A 23,953-nucleotide genomic window follows, 5' to 3' on the forward strand; every position below is an offset into this window, starting at 1 on the left:
ATATTTTTGCCTGTTTTAGATATATGTTTAAAGGCACTTAAATTTACTGTCAGTTCTATGTGTCAGACACTATTTTAGATAATTCAAATGCACTTTCTCATTTAATCCTTATAGTAATGCTTCTTATTGTTATTCTGTTTTATTTTTATTTTCCATAGCACTATTATCAACATCTAATATACTGCATGTTTTTCTTATTCTCTCCCCCACTTTTCACCCCGACTCCCAGTTTTCTCTTTACCCTCATCACTCATTAGACAGGGATTTTTTTTTTTTTTTTTGGGGGGGGCTATCTCTTCAATTCCTTGTTCGTAGTAGTGACTCAATACCTTTTTTTCAATGAATGAGTGGCCCTATGAGGCAGATGTTACGCTCCCCAATTTGCAGATGAAGAGAGGTTAAGAAAGTAACAAAGCCAGAATGTGAAAATGGTTGTAGATGATCCACCTACTCATCTATTCATTCATGCATTTGATAAGTGAAATTAAAGCCCATGATATTTCCAAAATATTGCACAGCTTACCATACATAAATTACATTGATTTAAAAATCAGCATAATTATATTTTTTAACCAACTCATAATAGGTTCCCAAAGTACCAGTGTTAGACCAGCAGTTATTTTGTTTTTGTTCATTGGTGGGTTATCACAGTCTCATTTTGTAATGTGAAATTAATTTTAAATAAATAATACATATATCAAAAATTGAAAAGTTAAACAGGAGTATATGGTGAAAAGTATCCATCCACACATCTATCTTCCATTTCTAAACTTGTCTGCTCATTGGAATCACCAGGGGGGAATGTTAACAATTACTGAAGCCTGTGTCCCACTCCCAAAGATTGTGATTTAATTGGTATGGAGTGTGGTGTCGGCTTTGGAATTTTTAGAAGTTCCCCTGGAGAGACATTGCTTTTAGTAAAGGTAAAGCTGCAAAGGCCGAATATACCCTGTTGCCTGAAACAACTAAGAAACATACAAAATATGCAAAACAATGCTTTTTATGATACTGGGTATCAGGCAACAAAAGACAATAATCTCTGAGGGATGGGAAACAAATGAGGGCAGTGGTGAAGAATACAGGCAGAGTCCACCAGACTCCCTGAGTTGAGAGGTTGGAGCTGAGTTTGCAGAGACCAAGACAGTGAGAATTCATAGGAAAGACAATAGGAGAGGTGAAAGCTGCATGGAAAAAGCACTCAAAGATCTACAGAGGATCCTAAAGAACTCCGAAGATTTATAGAGGATCCCTTTTGAGTGTTCAGCTGCGATTTGCTAAGGGAATCCATATGATGAAGCTATCAGAGGCTGCAGGGAAGAGCACCTGAAAAGATTAGGGAGAAACAAACAGTACCTTGTGCTCGCCCAGAGATAATGCCTGTTGTAATCAGTTGGACTGGAAAACCTTGTGATTTAGAAGGCATTTGGTAGAGTATTCAGAAGGGTTTTGCCTCAGTAGTGAAGAAAAATTAGCCCTCAACTAAATAGTGTTCCAGTCCTACTTAAAATATCTTGAAAGCAAACTCCCAAAGGATCAAATTATTTCCAGGTAACTTAACTATATCCCAAAAGAAACCTCAACACATGTCTTATATTTATGTCTTTATAAATAGAATTTTAAAAATTCAGTACCTGACAAAATTGGCAATGCCTCGTATCTAATTAAAGATTACCAGGAATGCAAAGATGCAGAAAAACATGACCTATAATGAAGAGATAATCAGTTGAAATTAAGTCAGAACTCACATAGATATTCTAATTAATAACAAGGACATTCAGACACTTTTTATGATTACATTCCATACATTCCAGAAATTAAGGAGAGATGTAGAAGATTTACCAAAAATCAAAGTCACAATTCTAAAGATGAAAATGGCAGTGTGTAAAATGAAAAATATACTGGATGGGATTATTGGCAGATTAGACATGGCAGATGAAAAGATTAGTGAACTTGAAAGACATAGTGATAGAAACTATCCAAAATGAAACACAAGGAGCAAAGATAAATTTTTAAAAATTGAAAGCACATCAATTGTGGGAAAATTTTAAGTGGCCTAATATCTGTGTAATTGGAGACCTTAAAGGTAGTTGGGAGGTGGGACAAAAAATATACCTCCCCAAAAAATCTAAAAATTTTTCAAATTTAATGACAATTGTAAACACAATCCAAAATAGCCCAACAAACCCAAGCTCAAAAAGCAAGAAGAAATAATACCAAATTATGTTATAGTCAAATTACACAAAACTAGTGATATAAAGAAAATATTAAAACAGCCAGAGAATGATAGACATATTACATAAGAGGAACAAAGATAAGGATGAGAACAGATTTCTCATCAGAAACAAAGTAAATGAGGAGACAGTGAAGCAACATTTTTAAAGAACAGGTGCTATTTGACTAACAATGGGGTCATGGTTGGATAAACCCACCATAAATTGAAAATATAAGTCAAAAGTGTCTAAGTCCAGATATAACACCATCATAAGCCGAGGACTGTATTGAATGCCTACTGCTTTTGCACCATTGTGAAGCTGAAAATTTGTAAGCTTAACCATTGCAAGTTGGGGATCATCTGTACTGAAAGAGAAATCAACTCTGTTAACTAGAATTCTTTACCCAGCAAGAATATCTTTCAAGAAAACAAAAGCAAAATAAAGATTTTTTCAGACATACAAAAGGCGAAGAATTCACCACCAGCAAACTGCGGTACAGATATGTTAAAGGAAGTCCCTCAACCAGAAAGAAAATAATACCAGATGTCAATGTGGATGTAAACAAAGGCATGAAGAGCACAGGAATAAGAACTACATGGATAAGTAGATTAATTTTTTATTATTAATTAAATATTTTAAAAAGATAGTTAACCTTTTAAACAAATATGATAACAATTAGAATAGAGTTTATGTAAAAAATAAAATGTTTGACAAGAATGGCACAATGGCTGTAAGGGAGAAATGAAAATATATTATTTTGAGGGTCTTATACTAACTTGAAAGATTTAATATCACTTGAAGGCAGATTGTGACAACTTAAAGATATTTACTATAAATCCTAAGTCATTTATGAAAATAACAAAACAAAGTTATATCTAATAAACCAACAAAGGATATGAAATGAAATCATTTAAAGAAAACCCAAAAGAAAGCAAGAAAGAGGAAAGATATAACAAAGAACAGATGGGACAAATAGAAAACAAATAGCCAGACTTCAACTTAACTATATCAATAATTACATTAAATATAAATGCACTAAATATCTCAAAAAGCAGAGATTGCTTTGAATTAAAAAGTAAGACCTGATTATATGCTGCCTGTATCAAATATGCTTTCTGTGTAGAGACGTAAGTTGAAAGTAAAGCAATGAAAAAAAGTAGCATATTAACAATAATTTTGAAAAACTTAGAGTTATTGTGTTAATATCAAAGTAGATTTCAGAGCAAAGAATGTTACTAGGTATAAAGTAGATAATTTCATACTAATAAAGGGCTCGATTCTTCAAGGTAATATACAGTCCTACATCTTTATGTCTGACAGAAGTATAAGAAAAAACAGACAAATATACGATCATAGTTGGAAATTTTAATATCCCTTTCTTAATAATTGATAGAGCAAGTAGAGAGAAAATGAGTAGAGACACAGAAGATTTGAACAACAGTATCAACTAACTTGACCCAATTGATATTTAGAAAATATTATCTAAAATTAGGCCAGGTGCAGTGGCTCGCGGCTGTAATCCCAGCACTTGGGGAGGCTGAGGCGGGCAGATCACAAGGTCAGGAGATCAAGACCATCTTGGCTAACATGGTGAAACCCTGTCTCTACTAAATATACAAAAAAATTAGCCAGGTGTGACGGCAGGCTCCTGTAGTCCCAGCTACTCAGGAGGCTGAGGCAGGAGAATGGCATGAACCCGGGAGGCAGAGCTTGCAGTGAGCCGAGATCTGACAGAGCGAGACTCCATCTCAAAAAAAAAAAAAAAGAAAATATTATCTAAAGTTAACAGAATATGCCTTCTTTGCAAGTATACACAGAATGTTTATAAAGATAATACACTCTACACAAAAAAAGTCTCAATAAATTTAAAGGCATTCAAGTCATACAAAGTGTGCTCTCTGACCATAATAGAATTATATTAGAAAAAATAACAGGAAGATATCTCGAAAGTCCCCAAATATTTGAAAGTCAAATAACACATGTCTAAACAACCCTTGCGGGAAGGAAGATATCAAGAGGGAAATTAGAAAATATTTTGAACTGAATAAAAAAGAAAATACAACATATAAAAACTTGCAGGATTCTGCTGAAACATTACTTCCAGGAAATTTATAGTGCTACATCTCTACTTTAGAAATGAAAGGTCCTAAATCAATAACTTCATCTTCCATCTCAAGAAACTAGGACAAGAGTGAATGAAACCCAAAGCAAGTAGAAGAAAGAAAATAATAAATATCAGAGTAGAAATTGATGGACTAGAAAACAGGGAAGCAGTAGAGAAAAATCCATGAAACAAAAAGCAGAGATTAATAAAATTGACCGTTTGCTGGTCAAACTGACCAAGAAAATAAGGGAAGAAAATATAAATTACCATAATCAAGAATGAAAGGAGTAATATCACTACAGATTCTACAGGTATTAAAAGGAAAGATAATAAAGGAATATTGTGAACATGTACGCTTAAAATTTTAACAATTTAAACAAAATGGACAAATTCCTTGTAGACAGAATCTACCAAAGCTCATTCAAGAGAAAACAGATACTCCGATAATTTTGAATTTGTAGTTAAAAACCTTTTACAAAGAAAACTCTACGTCCACATTCACTGGTGAATGATACCAAACATTTAAGGAAGAAATAATGACGATTCTACCTGAAATCTTCTAGAAAATTGAAGAGGAGGGAAGAGTTTTAACTAATTCTATGAGACTAGCCTTATCTTGATACTAAAACTAGAGAAAGATCAATATTCTTCATGAATATACATGGAAAAATTCTGAAGAGAATTTTAGGAAATTGATTTTAAAAAACGATAATATATGACATAAATAACTAGGGCCTAGTTCAGGAATGGAAGGTCGATTTAACAGTTGAAATTCAATGGATGTAATAATCATACTGACAAACTAAAAACTATATGATTATCTCAGCAGACACAGAAAAAGCATTTAACAAAATTCAACCTCAATTCTTGAAAACTCTCAGCAAACTAGGAATAGAAGAGAACCTTTAGTCTGGTAAAGGTTATTTTTAACCTTTAAAATTGAATGCTTTCTGTAAGATAAAGAACAAGTCCATTCTTTTTTCCTTTTTCTTTTTTTGAGACGGAATTTCTCTCTTGTTGCCCAGGCTGAAGTGCAATGACTCAATCTTGGCCCACCGCAACCTCCGACTCCCGAGTTCAAGCAATTCTCCTGCCTCAGCCTCCCGAGTAGCTGGGATTATAGGCACACACCACCACGCCCAGCTAATTTTGTATTTTTAGTAGAGACAGGGTTTCCCCATGTTGGTCAGGCTGGTCTTGAACTCCTGACCTCAGGTGATCTGCCCACCTTGGTCTCCCAAAGTGTTGGGATTACAGGCATGAGCCACTGTGCCCAGCCCTTCTTACCACTGCCAATTCAACATTGTACAGGTAGTTTTAGCCATGGCAATAAGTCAGGAAAAATCAAAGTCATTGTGATTGGAAAGACAGAAGTAAAACTATCTTTGTGTACAGGCATCATGATTATCTATACAAAAACCCCAAATCTCCAAAACCCACTAGAACAAATAAGTGTTTGGCAAGTTCACAGAATATAAGATCAATATAAAAAATAAATTGTATTTCTATCTATTATAAATGAATATCAGAAATTGAAGTTAAAAAGCAGTATTTACTATAATACAAAGTAGGGATAAATCTGGCAAAGGATATGCAAGATGTATGTACTTAAAACTACAAAAACATTGCTGAGAGAAATTAAAGAAGACCTAATGAAATGGAAGGATATACTGGTTCATAATTTGAAGGATGCAATATTAAGATGTCAGTTATGCACAAATTGATATGTAGATCTAAAATAATCCTGATCAAAATTACAGAAGTCGTCTTTGTAGAGATTGACAAAGTAATATTAAATTTCACATGGAAATGCAAAGAACTAGAATAGCCAAAACAACTTTGAAAAAAAAGATAGAGTACTAATTCTAATGTCAAAAGTACTAACACTTTTATTCAGCTAGGATAATCAAGACAGTATAGTTTTGGTGTCAAGTTCCACAAACACATTAATAGAATAGAGAGTCCAAGAGCAGACCCACATGTATGTGATGGAGAAGGGACAGTCTTCTCAACAAGTAATGTTGAAATAATGGGATATTCATAAGCACAAAAATGAACAATTGATAACTCATTCATATATAAAATTAACTCAAGATGAATCATAGACACAAACATAAAACCTCACACTATAACACTTTCAGAAAAAAATTAGGAGAAAACTTTTGTGGTCTTGGGTTAGGCAAAGATCTTAAAATATGGCACCAAAAGCATGATCCATAGAATTATAAATGGATAAATTGCACTTCATCAGAATTAAAAACTCTGCTTTTAGAAAGAAACTGTTTAGGAAGGAGAAAAGACAAGCCACAGCCTACAAGAAAATATTTGCAAATCATATATTCTATAAACACCAGTGCCCAGAATAGAAAAAGAAATCTCAAAACTCAGAAAACAACCTGATTTTTTAAATGAACAGAATATTAACAGCTAGAAATATGGAAGCAAATAAGCACAGAAAAAGATGTTCAACATTATAGTCATTGGGGGAACACAATTAAAAGTATGATAGAATACCAGCATATGCGTATTACAATAGCTAAAATTAAATGTTGACCGTATCAGGTGTTAGTGAGAGTATAGAGGACCTGGAATTCTCATACACTGGTGGTGGGAATGCTAAATTGTATGACTACTTTGACAAATAGTTTGGCACTTATAAATTGCACTTATACCTAACCATGCAATTTAGTCATTTCATCCTTAGGTGTCTTTCCAAGATAAATAAAAGTATATGTCCATTTATTAAAAAGTATGCATAAATATGTGTAGCAGCCTCATTTGTAACATTCAAAAACTGAAACAAGTCAAATATCCATCAATAAGTGAATAAACCATAATATATCCATGTAATATAATGCTACTCATAGCAAGAAATATTAATGTATGCCCCAACATGATAAATCTTAAAATCTGCTGAGTAAAAGCCAGATAAAAAAGAATATATTAGATAAGATTTCATCTTTATAAAAGTTTAGAAAATGCAGACTAATCTGCAAAAACAAATTATATTAGTGGTTTCCTTGGAAAGATTTGTTGCGATGGGGACCATGGAGCATAGGAGCTTGAGGAAGCTTTCGTAAGTGTTAGATATTTTCATTATTTTACTTGTGTCAATGCTGTCACTGGTGCATACATATGTCCAAACTGATCAAACTATACACTTTATTTTTATTTTATTTTTTTAAGATGGAGTTTCGCTCTTTTGTCCAGGCTAGAGTGAAGTGGCGTGATCTCGGCTCACTGCAACCTCTGCCTTCAGGTTCAAGCAATTCTCCTGCCTCAGCTTCCTGAGTAGCTGGGTTTATAGGTGCCCACCACCATGCCCAGCTGATTTTTGTATTTTTAATAGAGACAGGGTTTTGCCATGTTGGCCAGGCTGGTCTTGAACTCCTGACCTTGGGTGATCTGCCCGCCTGGGCCTGCCTAAGTGCTGGGATTACAGGCGTGAGCCACTGGCCCTGGCCCCGTACACTTTAAATATGTGCCACTTTCTGTATTTTAATCATATCTTAATATAGTTTTTTTTGTTTGTTTCAAGATCCCTAGTTGATTCAAACATATACACAAATTTGAGAATCACTACTCCAGTCCTTCAGGTTCCTGGTTTCACCCCGCAGAGGCAACCTTTTCTAGGCAGTTTCTTGTTCTGGAAACTGGAACATTCTAGAAATCCTATGCACGTGCAGGCATATGTGAACATACATATCCTGTGTTCTAACTTCACAAATGGTAGCATACTTTACATATCATTCTGTGTTTTACTTTTTTCACTTACTGCATCTTGAAAATTATTCCATATCTGTACATATGGAATGACCTCATTCTTTTTGACACCTATGTGTTAATGCTGTGTTATTTTGACAATATGAGGTGGTGCTTTCTTCTTACTCTAAAACCGTTTGAGAATAGTGATATAACTTAAATAGTTGCAGAATTAATTTTCCTTTTAGGCATATCCTTAAGTCCTCATAGTCATACTATATATTATAAAATGCCTTCATCTATGTGGGTATACAAGCTTTCTACAACACCAAATTTACTATGAATTAGGTAGTAATTTTTCACAGGTAAAGTTTGCATACTTACGTGAAATGTTGAAGTGTTAACATTTTAAAAAGTTATTATGACATTTTGTTTGCTGTGCTTATTCCCTCAATATGAAATGTGGTGTTTTGTTTGTCCTTCCTTATTTAACACGTATTTTATAAGTCCTCTTTTGTCCTTCGGTGGTCAGTTTGGCATTGGTCTTTGGGCCACAGCTGTTCCAGAAATGTGTGCCATGCAGACTAATCTGTTATCAGTATGCAGTTTTGGCAAACAAATTGGCTAAAATTGTACTGCCTTTTTTTGTTTTTGTTTTTGTTTTTTAAAGCAGAAGGTCAAATTGTCCAATGCCAAAATAATTTTTTATTTTTTAAAGTTAACCTCACTCTTTGGTTGATGGACTATGTTACAGGAGGAAGACCATCTACAAAACAATGTACCAATTTACCTAGAGGCTAAAACTCCTTATTGGCCATTTGTGTTTTCTTCATGGGTTTTTTGTAATTTTCAGTCTTACAGCAACAAGGATCTTAGTGTTCATTATCCAAACTATCCATATTGTACTATAACCTATGAATTTGCTTGATTTCTTGGTGCGTATTAGAGTCTTTTGATGACTAATGAGAATTTGAACTTTTTGCCAACATTTCATTGGTTGTTGGATCAGTGCAATTTGTATCAACTGAGTATTTGTTTTGTATTTGTTAGCTGATGAAGTCAGTAAGAAGAGTCATTGCAGCTCCTTGTAGTAAATTCATTCACTCATTATTTTTCACATCATGGAATTCCATATTCCTGTGGTCAGGTTTCATAGCTCCTGTTCACCCCTTTGTCCTTCATTTTAAAGTATTTCAGGGGATTGTCCATGTCCTAGTCAGTCATGTTTGCTTGCAGTCATACACCTGAGGTCATGTCTCTGAGGAGTCACTGTGCAGTAGAATAAATGTACATGTTTTGAATTTCATCTTTCTGTGCAGTGGTTGCTTTTTGGCTGAGAAAATGGCTTTAATGATTAGTGAGTTACCTCTAAGACCTCTCTCTATCTCTGAGTCCTTTACATTTTAATTAACCTGTGATGTGTCACTCTAACCTAGGGAAAGTGTGGAGAGCCTGATTCAAAAGCATTCCTATGCGCGCTCACCCATCCGTACCTATGGAGGAGAAGAAGATGTCTTGGGGGATGAGAGTCAGACAACCCCAAATCGAGGTAAGGTAGCTTCCAAGGCCATGGAATTGCTGGGAGCCAGAGCACCTAAAGGAGAATGGGGGCAGGTCGTTGATGAGACGGCCAGTCCTCAGAGTACACGATGCCCGGAAAGGATTTCAGGAGCCTCCCTGGGAAGGAAGAGCCCCTACACTGATTCTCACACATTTCATTATTTTGCCTTTGAATCATAGGTGATGATGCTGCCTGCAGGTTTCCTGTGGTTTGTTTTTCTTAGTGAAAGAAACTGAGCCTTTGAGTCAGGGATCAGGAGTTACTTGTCCATGATTTAGTACATAAGAGCTGTTGAACTTTGGGGTCAGTCCCCAAGTCCTTCTGAACCTCAGTTTCATAATCTGAAAATCAGGGAATATATCTGTTCCATCTGTGTCAGGAATAATTTGTTAGAATCAAAGACCAAAATAGAAAACACTTTTAAAAGAGGATTTTCCTAATGAAGGATATTACATAGAGGCAGTGGCCCCAATGTTGACAGCAGGAACTGAACAAAGTTTCTCTGTTCCCATGGCTTAGAGAGCAGCCCTCTGCATCTGGGAAGAGAGTCCAGAGAAAAGAGCTCAGAGGTGCTCCATTCTGGGAACAGGGAAGTTCGTGTGGGGAGAGAGTCCTCTGTCATTGTTTTATGTCCTTAATATGAAATTATATAATCCGTGAAAACATAGGACATTTCTTATTACTCAGTCCAAGTGAACCACTAGTATTACAGTTGACTCTTGAACAACACAGTGGTTAGGGAACCAACTCCTGTGTGGTCCAAAATGTGCATATATCTTTTGACTTCCTAAAACTGAACTACTAATAGCCTACTGTTGATCAGAAGCCTTACCTGTAACTTAAACAGTCAATTCACACATATCCTGTGTGCTACATGTATTACATTCTGTATTCTAATAATAAATCAAGCTAGAGAAAAAGTTATTAAGAAAATCATAGAAAGGAAATATATTTACTATTCCTTAAGTGGAAGTGGATTATCATAAAGATCTTCATCCTCATCTTCACCCTGAGTTGGCAGAGGAGGAAGAGGAGGGGTTGGTCTTGCTGTCTCGGAGGTTGTAGAGGCTGAAGAGGTGGAGGAGGTGAAAGTGAGGCAAGAGGGGTCAGGCACACTCAGTGTAAATTGTATTTAAAAATATCTGCATGTAAGTGGACCCATGTGGTTCTAACCGCTGTTGTTCAAGGGTCAACTGTGTACAGTCAGAAAATTCAGTGTCAACTCTATTCTACATTTCTGGATGCTGTGGTAGGAAAACTTACTTTCTTAGGTTCTCACAACAGTTTTGGAAACCAGACAGCTTGGAAGAGATTTAATACATTCAGTCTTCCTTATGACATTACAGAGGTCAGAACAGATATCAGGTATTTGCAGTTTCTTTTAAGAGAATCAGGTCATTAACTGCAGGCAGGGTATTAATGTTTTGGCCACTCTGTGGGAGGCTGCAGGCTATCCAATGAGTTGTCTTTTTCCATTTAGTAAATTCTCTATTCCATGGAGGTGTAAATATCATCTTCTTATCTAGAAAGGTGGATCTGCCTCATGACAGATCTCATGTGTGTTTGTCTTTCTAAATTATAGATGTATTAAATATTCTTAAACACAAATGGATCTTTACAGATAATTTAATTCTTGATCTGTACATTGACACAGTGTTTCCAGCCTAATGAGTATTTTTCCTTACAGGGTCAGCCTTTACAACATCTGATAATTTGTCTCTCAGCTCCTGGGTATCATCTTCTTCCAGTTTTCCTGGGTTTCAGCACCCACAGTCCCTGACTGCTCTTGGCACCAGCACAGCATCCATAGCAACACCCATTCCTCACCCCATCCAGGGTTCTCTGCCACCATATAGCCGACTGGGAATGCCTCTGACCCCATCGGCCATTGCCAGCTCCATGCAAGGGAGTGGCCCCACATTCCCTTCATTCCACATGCCGCGATACCATCACTATTTTCAGCAGGGGCCCTATGCTGCCATTCAAGGACTACGCCATTCCTCTGCTGTGATGACGCCATTTGTATGACTCTTCTAAAAATGGAGACCCAGAATGCGCAAATGGGTATGGAAATATAGGACAGGGCTGGGTGGGTAGGATGTGGGGTATTGGAGCAGGGGCTTTCCAGGAGACACAGGACCTATCAAAGAGGAGAGCTGGACTCACAATAAAACCTACCACTGAGGGAATGCACCACGGACCAGGATTCATCTGTAGTTGAGGGACAGCTCTTGGGTTCAGGAGAGAATCCATGTAAAGTTCTCAGCCAGCCTGAAAGTTTAATAATACAAGGCTGATGAATCTTAAAGTGCATTATTCCTCATGGTTAAAACGCTGTGTTGATGCGGTAATGTATAAAATCACTGTGTATAGGGTTTCTTTCTGCTTTTCACAGGATAAAAGAATCTTCAAAGAGGCCATACTATATAGCATACTGACCATAATGACTAACTGAAGTCAATTTATCCCTGTAGAAAAGGGGAGCCAGTAGAGAAATACTTGTAGTGCCATAGCATAAGCATGTTTCGTTTTCTTTTGTGTTAGTCTGCTGGGGAAGGAGCTGAGATAATGCTAATGCATCCTGTTTTGTGGATGAATACATGGTAATGACCTCACAAAGTTCTATTTGTAATACTGAAGGGCCAGTAACCAACAAGCTTGGTTTTCATAGTCTTCTTTCTTCCTAGTTTTCTTTATTGCAAATACTTGCCAGAGTTAGGGTTGGGGCTAGGGTTATAGAGGAAAAATCTTCCATGTACAGTTTTGAAGCAAGAGCCTCTCTATATTACATGGTAAAACTGAAGTTTGATTTTTCTGGGCTGCGTTCTAAACACACTACTGACTAATTCACTGAGGAACACTCCAAAGCCTAGGCATGATGTTATGTGAGGCTTGCTTTCACTTACAGCTGCAACAGAAGGATGGTGATTCTATTCCAAAAGGATTTCTCTCTGCCATTAGTGCCAGAGGTCCCTTCATTTTCCTTTAGTTTTGGGAGACCTTGTGGATGTTAAAATGCATCTGAACAAATTCTCATTTTCAGTAAATCTGTCTTGTTGTTGCTGCCACTGATTGGCAAGGATTTGAGAATGACCATTCTAAATGCCAGGATAGCCATGATTTAACCTGTGCTCCTGAGTGGAAACGTGTCCATACATCTAATTTGGCCTTTTTCCTTACTGTGTTACATTTAGTGACTCCTTTACCATTTTGCTAGGTCTGTAATCTTAAATTGCTTGATAACATAATGGCTTCATAACTGAAATGTTGGCAGTTCTTATAAATCAACTAAAGCATTCTTCTACTTTATTTTCAACTTTTGCTATCTTCTTAAGCCTTCCTTTAATGTTTATAATAGCAACAAATTATATTTTAGTTATATATGACCTGTATATTGTTTTTGAACAGCATATATAGATATATATATATAAGCATTTACAGTCAGGGTAACACATTTGGCATTTTGCAACAATTTATTTCCCTAATAACATATTTAATGAAATTAATAGTTTTTCAACTTCAGATTTAATGCACTTCAACTACAGGATGTAACCTGTCGTCTTAGCAAATTTCTCCAAAACTCTAATTTAATTTTTTGTATGTAATATTCATTCTACTCTTCTTGCTACAAAAGTATTGAATCTGTTAAAAAAGATGGGAAATATTTCTACTGACAGTAGAAGTGTATTTTGGGGGAAATGCAATATACTTATCACATCAGACTCCCATGGGATTTTATTTGGTGGTTTTAATGTTAGCCTTTTCCATATCACATGCTTTTGTGGGCACTTCCAGCCTGTGAAACAAGGCATCATGGCACAGCCTGTCTAGGTGATGCTGTTGTTGGATTTTGCACTTGCTATTCTCCACTATACTCTGAAGTTTACTTACAGAAAAGCATAGGCTGTGTTAACAAAGCATCTCATGATCCTACAGCAAACACTGTGGGCTAATTTTTAACTTGTTGCATGTTATGCTGTAGTATCCACAGGTAGTTTGTTTTCAAACAAAGTACAGGTGTCATTTCTTTAAAAAACCTGTTATGAGTAATGTTTAAACTATCCATAGAGCTAGGATAGGGGTTTACTATTTAATAGCTGGCCTGTTGCCAGTGCTCTTTTGAATATAGAGTACTGCTGCTTAAAGCAGGAATAACAAAAGATGCTGTTTTACATAATGCTACTCAATACCCTGATAACTTACTGGTCTACTAAGGTGAAATCTGTGTCTGAATTTTATTTTCAAACAGGATGAAAAGATTGTTTTAATACATACTGTTTTGATACATACATTTAATACATACATTTCTGCCAATCTGCATGTCTCAAAGATATTTGTGTGTTTTTGTTAAATATGGTTTTACACTAGTATTTCCTGACTTCATAATTTTATTTTGTAATTAAGCAATATAAGACTATAAATAAGAGTGCTTAGAGAAAACAAAGACTAGTCAGACCTAAAATCTAAATTGGATGTATATTTTTAAGTATTATCCGAACCAGAGAAAAGAAGCACAAGTGAAATAGAGCTTAACCTCATCAGAGTCACTTGAGTCATGGAAACCAAGGGGTAGAAATTTCCCCTCCCTGGGCCTTTCTGAGGTATCCTGGTGGTTGATTCTTATTAAACCCTTGGGAGTTTAGTATTTAAAATTCCAAAGCCCATTCTGGCAAAAGTAATTTCAAGAACTACATATTTAATGGGAAAGCCAATTGAATAATAAAGGCCATGAATTATAATATATTTGGCATATATTCAGGGTTCCTCCCACCTCTCTCCCCAAGCCACGAGTATATTATAGTGTCAAAAAGCATGGCTAATGGGAAGTGCTGCTAAAAAGAGGTCCTGCCAGACGTGCTTTATCTAATCCTGAGGAATTAATTCAGAACTTAACAGTTGTGGTTTGTTTTTAAAATATCAATAATTCTGAGTAGATTCATTTTTTTTTTTTTTTTTTTTGAGACGGAGTCTCAGTCTGTTCCCAGGCTAGAGTGCAGTGGCACGATCTCGGCTCACTGCAATCTCTGTCTCCTGGTTTCAAACAATTATCCTGCCTCAGCCTCCTGAGTAGCTAGGATTACAGGCACGCGCTACGATGCCCAGCTAATTTTTGTATTTTTAGTAGAGACGGGATTTCACCATGTTGGCCAGGATTGTCTCGATCTCTTGACCTTGTGATCTGCCCACTCAGCCTCCCAAAGTGTTCGGATTACAGGTGTGAGCCACCGCGCCCAGCCTCAATTTTTTTTTTTTTTTTTTTACTAACTTAGTCTTCTCCTCTCCTCTGTCTACCCTTAGCAATATGTAGGTAAACATATCCAACTTGTCTAACACATCACAGATTATTAGTTAACAAGATGTAGATTAATGAGCTTATATTGTATTGCTGGATCTTTTGAGTTAATAACAATGGTAACTTGTCCAGAAGGCCTACCGTCATTCCTAGTAGGTGGGCACAGAGTAAGAGATATTAAGAAGCTTCCTGATGAATCATCATCTAGCAAAGGCCCTGTGTACAGCTATATTGTAGGAGTTACACTGACTTCTGGGGCATTCCAAGGTCTCCCCTCCTTATCCATATCTCTGTCATTTTGCTTCTCCAGCCACAACACACACTTTCCTCTCTAACTGCTCCCTTCCCACCAAAAAAGAAAAAAAAAAAACCCTCTGAAAGGCCAAGGAATAAATATTCTTAGAAGTAAAGCATCCTTATCCCATGCTGCCTTTTTCAAAAGGATGTTGGGATAAACAGCCTGAAAGGCTGTCCTGCTTAAATATAAGCTGATTTATATTGAGAAAAATCACTTTTGAATAAAGAGGATGAAATGACTTTACACCCCATTAAATACCCAGTCAAGCTTAGCCATGACTCAGTAACTAAAAAGTTCAAAAAATCCAGTTATGTAATGTGCAGAGTAACAAATTGCAAGAAAAACAACTTAATCTTCCAGTGACTAAGTAAGAAAAACTGTTGTCACTATTAAACATGTAGGAAATTGATAATTATTACAAACAAAGCAATACTCTACCCTAAATCTAGACAAATCACTGGACAGATGATAAGATTTTGAGCTTTCTCCTTTAAAGAGCTGTGCCTGGCTGGAAGATGGGTTTTATAGAAGTTTTTATGTTATTTTAGAATTACAGATTTTTTTGTAAACACGCAAAGGGAAGGTTACAAACTCCTTAAACTTTAGAAAACCATCAAATCCTTTCTTTGCTATTCATATTCTATGCCAATTATAATATTCCAAGACTTACCTTTCTTCAGAATGCTTAAATATGGAAAGGTTTATTTATAAATATTTGATCGGCAAATATTCCATATGTATTTTCTAGCCCTTCTTCTCTGTCCTTCCCTCAAATAACTTCATTACCCTCTCCTTTGTAAATGAAATATCTTGATAAGAAAACAAAATCATTTTTGTGAAATCATACATATGGACAAAAAATACAAGTTGTATTTTACTTCTAGTTCATTAAAATATTGTGTTTAGTTGGATTTTTTCCTCCCTTATTTTCAGAAACGTAAAAGAAATTGTTTTATTTCCTAAAGGATAAAATTGGATATAGCTTCTTTAGTAGACACTATCACAGTTCTGTTGTTTGCTGTGTTCATTTGCTTAATGAATTGCGTGAGAACAGTCACTGTAATGAAATGTGTGTGCTGGGGGTGGGGGGAAGGGCATGGGAAATGTTTTATGAAAAAAGTTATAAGCCTAATACTATGAAGTAACATCTAATGCAGTTCTTTTTAAGTGCAATATATTTATTTCTGCTAGAAATATATTATCAACCTTATGTAATATTTGAAGCATTACATATTATTTGTAAACAGCTTAAAATTATATATTACCCCAATTGTACATAAGTACAAATGTGTGGATATTAGTTTCTTTCATTAAAAATGGTGTTTTTTTTTTTTAATATATATGCACCCATTTACACCTTTCATTCTCTTACACGTTTTATGATGTTTGGTATCTGTTTCCTCACCTGACAAAAAGGATTAGATAAGATTGTGGGTTCCAACTGGTCACTCACAGGCTGGACACAGCCTGGGATTACTGCACAGTGTTTTGGGTTTGTCTTTAGTCGCATTTGAAAGCATTTGGAAAAGACATTGCTCTCAAGTTCTCACCATTTCCCATTTTCTGCACTCAGTGCTCTTCACTCGTGTATGCTACCCAATGAACCCTCAGAATCACATGATTTTGCACCTCTCTGTACTGAATTATACTGAAGACTCCATAAAACTTAAAAACTCCTGTATCTTATTTCAGCCATGAGCACTTGGATATGCTGTAATAATATTACACAAACCAGAATGACACCAAATAAGATTAGCCAAATTATAAGTCTTAATCCTCCTTCCACATGACAGTCCTTCAAAATATTTGATGTTATCATACCTCCTGCTTTCAAAAGTCTACTCTATTACCCTTAAATTTTTTGTGCATGACTAACAGCAACCTTTTAGAAATATTTTATTTGAAAGAATTTCATGCTTATGGAAAAGTTGCAAGAAGACCGTAAAGAAACCCTGTACACCCTTTATGCAGATTCACAATTGTTAAGCTTTTGCCCCATTTACTTTATCGTGTGCATTTGCAGTGAGTAGTGTGTGCATAAACACACATGCACCTGCATAGATATGTAATATATACAAATTATTTTTCTGAACCACTTGAGAGTAAGTAGCATGTCATGCCCCATTATCTCTAAATAATTGAAAGTGTATTTTCTAAATACAAGATTTCACTAAATAATCACAGTAGAGTTAGCAACTTCAGGAGATTTAACAATGGTGCAATACTGTGATGTATCATCTGTATTCCAGATTTATCAAATGACCCAGTAATGTCTTTTGTAGTGTATCTTTTCTTCAGTACAGACCTACTTCAAGATCACATACTGCATTTAGTCATCATGCTACTTTAGTCTCCTTAAATATAGTATAGCTCTTCAGCCTGCCTTTGTCTTTCCTGACAGAAGGATTCCCATTGTGTTAGAAATCATGAATTCATACTGATACCTCCAATTCCAATGCACTCCCACAGAGTCCTCTTTTCTTGCTTTGCCCCATTCCATATCTGTATGGAATACAGTGGAAGAAGACTCAACAATTACCTCTACATATTTATTTACTCAACTCTACCATACACTTAAAACTAATTTCAGATTGCTTCACCTGTACAACTACAATACACAAACCTTCTAAAAAGAGGTCAGGGTTTGTTTGCATTGTTTCTGTACTACTCAACTACGAGTATATAGCCAAATGATATGTTGAGCAGTTACTTTGATTAATTCATTTTTTTGTCCTCCTGGATAGTTATGTTACGCATAATAAAAGTGGGTTTATTTGTTTGGTTTGTTTGGAGTTTTAATGGATCTTTTCCTTCCTATTTTTATTGATTTTTTTAAAAATAGAAAATAATGTGCTTCCAACAAACTCATAGATCCAATAAGTGATTATGGCAAGGTTGAATTATAGCAAGGTTAAAGGATACAAGATTAATACTTAAAAAGACTGTTGCTTTCCTATATACCAGCAGTGAACAATTGGAATTTGAAATAAAGTTATATCATCACTAAAAAAAGAAAAAAGAACAAATAGGTGTAAATAAAATTTTCACAAAAGCTATATAAGGAAAACTACAAAACTTTGGTGAAAGAAATCAAAGAAGATCTAAACAAATGGAGAGATAGTCCATGTTCATGGATAGGTAGACTCAATATTGTGAGGATATCTGTTCTTCTCAACTTAATCCATAGACTCAATGCAAACATAACCAAAATTCGAGCCAGTTACCTGTGGCTAATAACAAACTGATTCTAAAGTTTATTTAAAGGCAAAAGACCCAAAATAGCCAACACAGTGTTGGAGAAGAAAGACAAAGTCAGAGGACTTATGCTACCCAACTTCAAAACTTACTACAAAACTATAGTAATAAAGACAGTGTACTATTAGCAAGAGAATAGACAATTAGATAAATGGAACAGAGAGCCTAGAACTAGGCCCATATAAATATAGTTAAATGACCTTTGACAATGGAACAAAGGCAATTCAGTGGAGAAATAATAATCTTTTCAACAAATGGTACTAGAACAACTGAATATCCACATGCAAAATAATAAGTCTAAACACAGACCTTAAATCTTTTGCAAAAATTGACTTAAATGGATCATAGCCTTAAATACAGAATGCAAAGCTATAAAACTTCTAGAAAGTAACAGGAGAAAATCTAGGTAGTTTTTTTTTTTTAGGTACAATACCAAAAGCACAATCCAGTAACAAAAAAATTAACGTGATGGACTGCATGAAAATTAAAAACTTCTGTGAAGAACATAGTTAAGAGAATAAAATGACTAGCCACACTCTGGGAGTAAATATTTGCAAAAACACATATCTGATAAAGGATTCGTATTTCAAATATACAAAGAGCTCTTAAAATTCAACAATAAGGAAAGAAATTATGGGCAAAGGATCTCTCTGAACAGATACTTAATCAAAGATATACAGATGGCAAATAGGCATATGAAAAGATGCTCAACATCACATGTGATTAGGGAGTTGCAAATTAAAATATGAGTTACAACTACATACCTATTAGAAGAGCTACAATTCAAAACACTAGCAACACTAATGCTGGTGAGGATGTGGAGCAATAGGAACTCTCATTCATTGCTGGTGGAATGCAAAGTGGTACAGCCATTTAAAAAGATAGTTGGCCAACTCCTTTCAAAGCTAACATAGTCTTATCATATGATCTAGCAAGTATGTTCCTGGGTATGTACCCAAGTGAGTTGAAATTTTATATCCACTTAAAAATCTGCACATGACTGTTGACAGCAGCTTTATTCATTAATTGCCAAAACTTAGAACTAAGATGTCCTTCAATAGGTAATGGATGAACAGTCTGTGGTACATTCGTTATCCATACAATGGAATATTTTTCAGCAATAAAAAGAAATGCACCATCAAGCTGTGAAAAGACTTGGAGGAATCTCAAATACATATTGCTTGTGAAAAAAGGGCTATATGCTGGGTGGTTCTAATTATATGACATTCTGGAAAAGGCAAAATTACAGAGATGGTAAGAAGATCGGTGGTTTCCATGGTTTGGGGGGAGAGGGAGAAATGAAGGGATGGCTCACAGGTGATATTTAGGCCAGTGAAATAACTCTATGATGCTACTGTAATAGTAGATACATGAAATCATGCGTTTGTCAAAATTCATGCAACTGTGCAACTCAGAGTAAGCCGTAATGTAAACTATGGACTTTTTAGTCAATAATGCACCAATATTGGTTCACCAATTGTAACAAATGCACTACAATAATGCAATAGTTTAATAATAGGGGAGACTGCCAGGGTGGGGGAGAGGGGATATATGGGACTTCTATATTCTCTACTCGATTGTTCTGTAAACCTAAAACTGCTCTAAAAATAGCCTCTTAGTAAAACAGCAACAGCAATGAGATACCACTTCACAACCACTGCAATGGCTATAATTATAATTATAATTATATATATATGGAGAAATTGTAACCCTTATATATTGTCAGTAAGAATATAAAATGGTGCAGTCTGGCAGTTCATGAAAAGGATAAACAAAAGGTTACTTACTATATGACTCAGCAATTCCATTCCTAGGTGTACACCTAGGAAAAATGAAGAGATATGTCCAGACAAAAACCTGTACACGAATGTTCATAGCAGCATCATTCATGATAGGCAAACAGTGGAGACAACCCAAATGACCATCAACTGACAAATGGATAAATAAAATGCAGCATATCCATATTATGGAAGATTATTCAGCTATAAAAAATGAAGTACAATAAATGTTACAGCATGGATGAACCTTGAAAACAGGATGCTAAGAGAAAGAAGCCAGTCAAAAAGGACTACATGTTATATGATCCCATGCATGTGAAATGTCCAGCATAGAAATATCCATAGAGACAGAAAATAGATTAGTGTGTGCCAGAGGCTGGAAGGAGGGAGGAATGGAAATGACTGCAAGTGGGTATGGGGTTTCTCTTAGGAATAGTGGAGATTTAAATTCTGTTTACACTTATAACTGAGACACTGCACTAGCCCTTTAAATGTTTCCAAATTTTAATTTTTTTAAAAAAGTCTACCTCGCTTTTATTGAACCCAGGTATACAGCCTTAATTAGGAAATATAAAAGCTGCAAAACTCAATGGTTTTTCTACTAATGGATTATAAATTGTCACTGATAAGTATCTCAAAAAGAGTTTCAACAGATGGTAGCAAAGATGAGGAGAGCATTTTAAAGTTCCATATTTATCTTTAGGAGATGGGTCCATACCTGTGTGAAAGCAGAGCTCTGCTGCCCCTAACAAATCTGGTGGTCTTGATATAAATACTTATTATTTATTTAGGGCTGTCTCACTCTCCTTATTCTCTAGTTGCCATTTAGGCTGCTAGTAGATAGAAGTAATCAGAAAATAGGAACAAGGAGGCCCACCCTACTTAGAGACTGGGCAGTGCAGGTGAGAAGGAATCAGAGGAATAAAGGCAGGGATAAGGGAGAGGCCAGGTTGGGGCTGGGCGGAAGAGATGAGAGAAAGATGAGTTCAGCCCTCTGGGTGGGCAATGACAAGTGTAGGTACTGGAGGACAAACTGCGGGATAGATTGCAGAGTAAGACCCTCAGGCTGGAGTCTCAACACGTAGCTGGAGGCAGAGGAGGAGGGAAGGGAAAAAGTGGTAAAAAGAGATCTTAGTACAGGCCACTGTATGACTCAGCAGGTGCATCTACCTAAATATGTGTACAAATACCAACTAGAATCAAATAAGTTTAAAAGACCTTATTTAGGCCATGTCATCTAAAGTATTTTATAGTTGAGGAAATCAGAACTAGAGAAACAAAGTAAATTACCCAAAGCATACTGGGCCTAGTCTAGTGATATATCTTCATCTCTATATTATAATCAAAGTTCAATCTTAAGCTAAAATATAATGTAAAACACAGCACACAGGTTCATTATGTATCATTGGCACTTTTACTATGTTTTACATTTAATATGCCGAGAAATACTCTGAAACTCATTCTTTAAATCATTTCCTGTTTGCCCCCAAAATACTTGTCTCTAATCCTACTGTAACATCATCATCTACATTTCTGTTACATTAGGATTAGAGACAAATTCTGTTTATAAATAACTCCAAGAACAGTTTTGTTTTGTTTTGTTTTGTTTTTGTTTTTGTTTTTGTTTTTGTTTTGAGACGGAGTCTTGCTTTGTCACCCAGGCTGGAGTGCAGTGCCATGATCTCAGCTCACTGAAAGTTCCGCCTCCTGAGTTCAAGCCGTTCTCCTGCCTCAGCCTCCCAAGTAGCTGGAACTACAGGCGCCCGCCACCATGCCCGGCTAATTTATTGTATTTTTAGTAGAGACGGGGTTTCACCACGTTAGCCAGGATGGTCTCATCTCGATCTCCTGACCTTGCGATCCGTCCGCCACAGCCTCCCAAAGTGCTGAGATTACAGGCATGAGCCACACCAAGCCCGGCCAAGAACAGTTTTTATATTTTACTTTCATGTTGAAAATCAGTGAGATTTGCGTCAGCCTCAAATAAAGTGTTTATGTAAAATTAAATGAGCACTGGCAGCAAGCTGCACTTTTTTTTTTTACTAAATGGGGAAAATGGACTAATATAGTAGTGGCTTTTGCTTATTAAAATTGAATGTAGTAATTCTTATATTAGTTACTTTGGTGGTAAATAAAAATAATCTCAATATGATGGAGTTTGTACATGGTATATTACCATCAAATCCAGGGAAAAATGGATTTTGTAGATTTGGGGGGCATGGTACATGTATATAAGTATAGTTGTGTATATGTTGGTTAAGTCATTTAACAGTGATAACTGAGTACCAATCTGGTTCAAATGAATGTGCATATAGTATGCAATTGTGCAGTCTCTCTACTTGGAGCTGAAAAAATCTCCCAATTAATTTATGGATCACCTCCCTCCCTTTGAATAAGACACGCCTTTATAAGGCATGTCTTATCTGATAAAGGCTTGGAGTTGTTTATAAGGTATGTCTTATCTGATATAGGCCTGGAGCACTACATGACCAGGGCATGGGTGGCTTACAGAGCTCTAGGTTTTTGGTTTTGAGTTTTTTTTTTGGGGGGGGGATTAGGAGTGGGGAGTGGATAGCCCCCTCATGGACACAGAAAATAGATTGGAACTCTTTGAAATTCCAACTTGTTATTACAGATGCCTTTCTCCCATAGTCCAAAAGACAGCTAAGTGCAAAGTATTACTTACATATGCATTTATATCTAAACTTGCTGTATGCTTCATGGCAAGTTGGTGTCTTTCCACTTTCTCCTTGATGAAGCACCTGCATCCAATATGAATTTAAAGAGGCTCTGTAAAGTAATTCAACAGCAGCAAATATGCTGTTTAAAAATGAGACAATCCAAGATATGTAAACCCAAGAAAGGTTTTAGACTGAAGCAGTTGTTTTATAAAATAAACACGTCCAAAGACACTTTTTTAGTGGAGGCAACTTGCTGAAGAAGAATTTGAAAGGATCTTTTAACATTTATAAACAGACCAATTTGAAATTACCTAGAAAATAAGTAAGCTCCTAACTATCCTAAATATATATGCACCCAATACATGAGCACCCAGATTCATAAAGCAAGTCCTTAGAGACCTACAAAGAGACTTAGACTCCCACACAATAATGATGGGAGATTTTAACACCCCACTGTCAACATTAGACAGATCCACGAGACAGAAAGTTAACAAGGATATCCAAGAACTCAACTCAGCTCTGCACCAAGCGGATCTAATACACATCTACAGAACTCTCCACCCCAAATCAACAGAATATACATTTTTCTCAGCACCACATCGCACTTATTCCAAAATTGACCACATTGTTGGAAGTAAAGCATCCTCAGCAAATGTAAAAGAACAGAAATTATAACAAACTGTCTCTCAGACCACAGTGCAATCAAACTAGAACTCAGGATTAAGAAACTCATGCAAAACCGCTCAACTACAAGGAAACTGAACAACCTGCTCCTGAATAACTACTGGGTACGTAAGGAAATGAAGGCAGAAATAAAGATGTTCTTTGAAACCAATGAGAACAAAGATACAACATACCAGAATCTCTGGGACACATTTAGTGTGTAGAGGGAAATTTATAGCACTAAACACCCACAAGAGAAAGCAGGAAAGATCTAAAACTGACACCCTAACATCACAATTAAAAGAACTAGAGAAGCAAGAGCAAACACATTTAAAAGCTAGCAGAAGGCAAGAAATAGCTAAGATCAGAGAAGAAATGAAGGAGATAGAGACCCAAATATCCCTT

At 35.9% G+C, this 23,953-nt stretch overlaps 1 protein-coding gene across 1 annotated transcript in view; it reads left to right on the top strand.

The window, feature by feature from the left end:
- TBX20 (T-box 20) overlaps window positions 1–11,608 on the top strand; it is a 52,129-nt gene extending 40,521 nt beyond the window's left edge. The window contains exons 7-8 of the mRNA XM_011973062.1: window positions 9,456–9,568; window positions 11,268–11,608. Coding sequence (XP_011828452.1) covers window positions 9,456–9,568; window positions 11,268–11,608 — 454 coding nt within the window. The remainder of the gene's footprint in view (window positions 1–9,455; window positions 9,569–11,267) is intronic.
- The last annotated feature ends 12,345 nt before the right edge of the window (window positions 11,609–23,953 follow it).

The sequence above is a fragment of the Mandrillus leucophaeus genome, unplaced genomic scaffold, assembly GCF_000951045.1.
Source record: "Mandrillus leucophaeus isolate KB7577 unplaced genomic scaffold, Mleu.le_1.0 Scaffold100, whole genome shotgun sequence".
Taxonomy (NCBI): Eukaryota; Metazoa; Chordata; class Mammalia; order Primates; family Cercopithecidae; genus Mandrillus; species Mandrillus leucophaeus.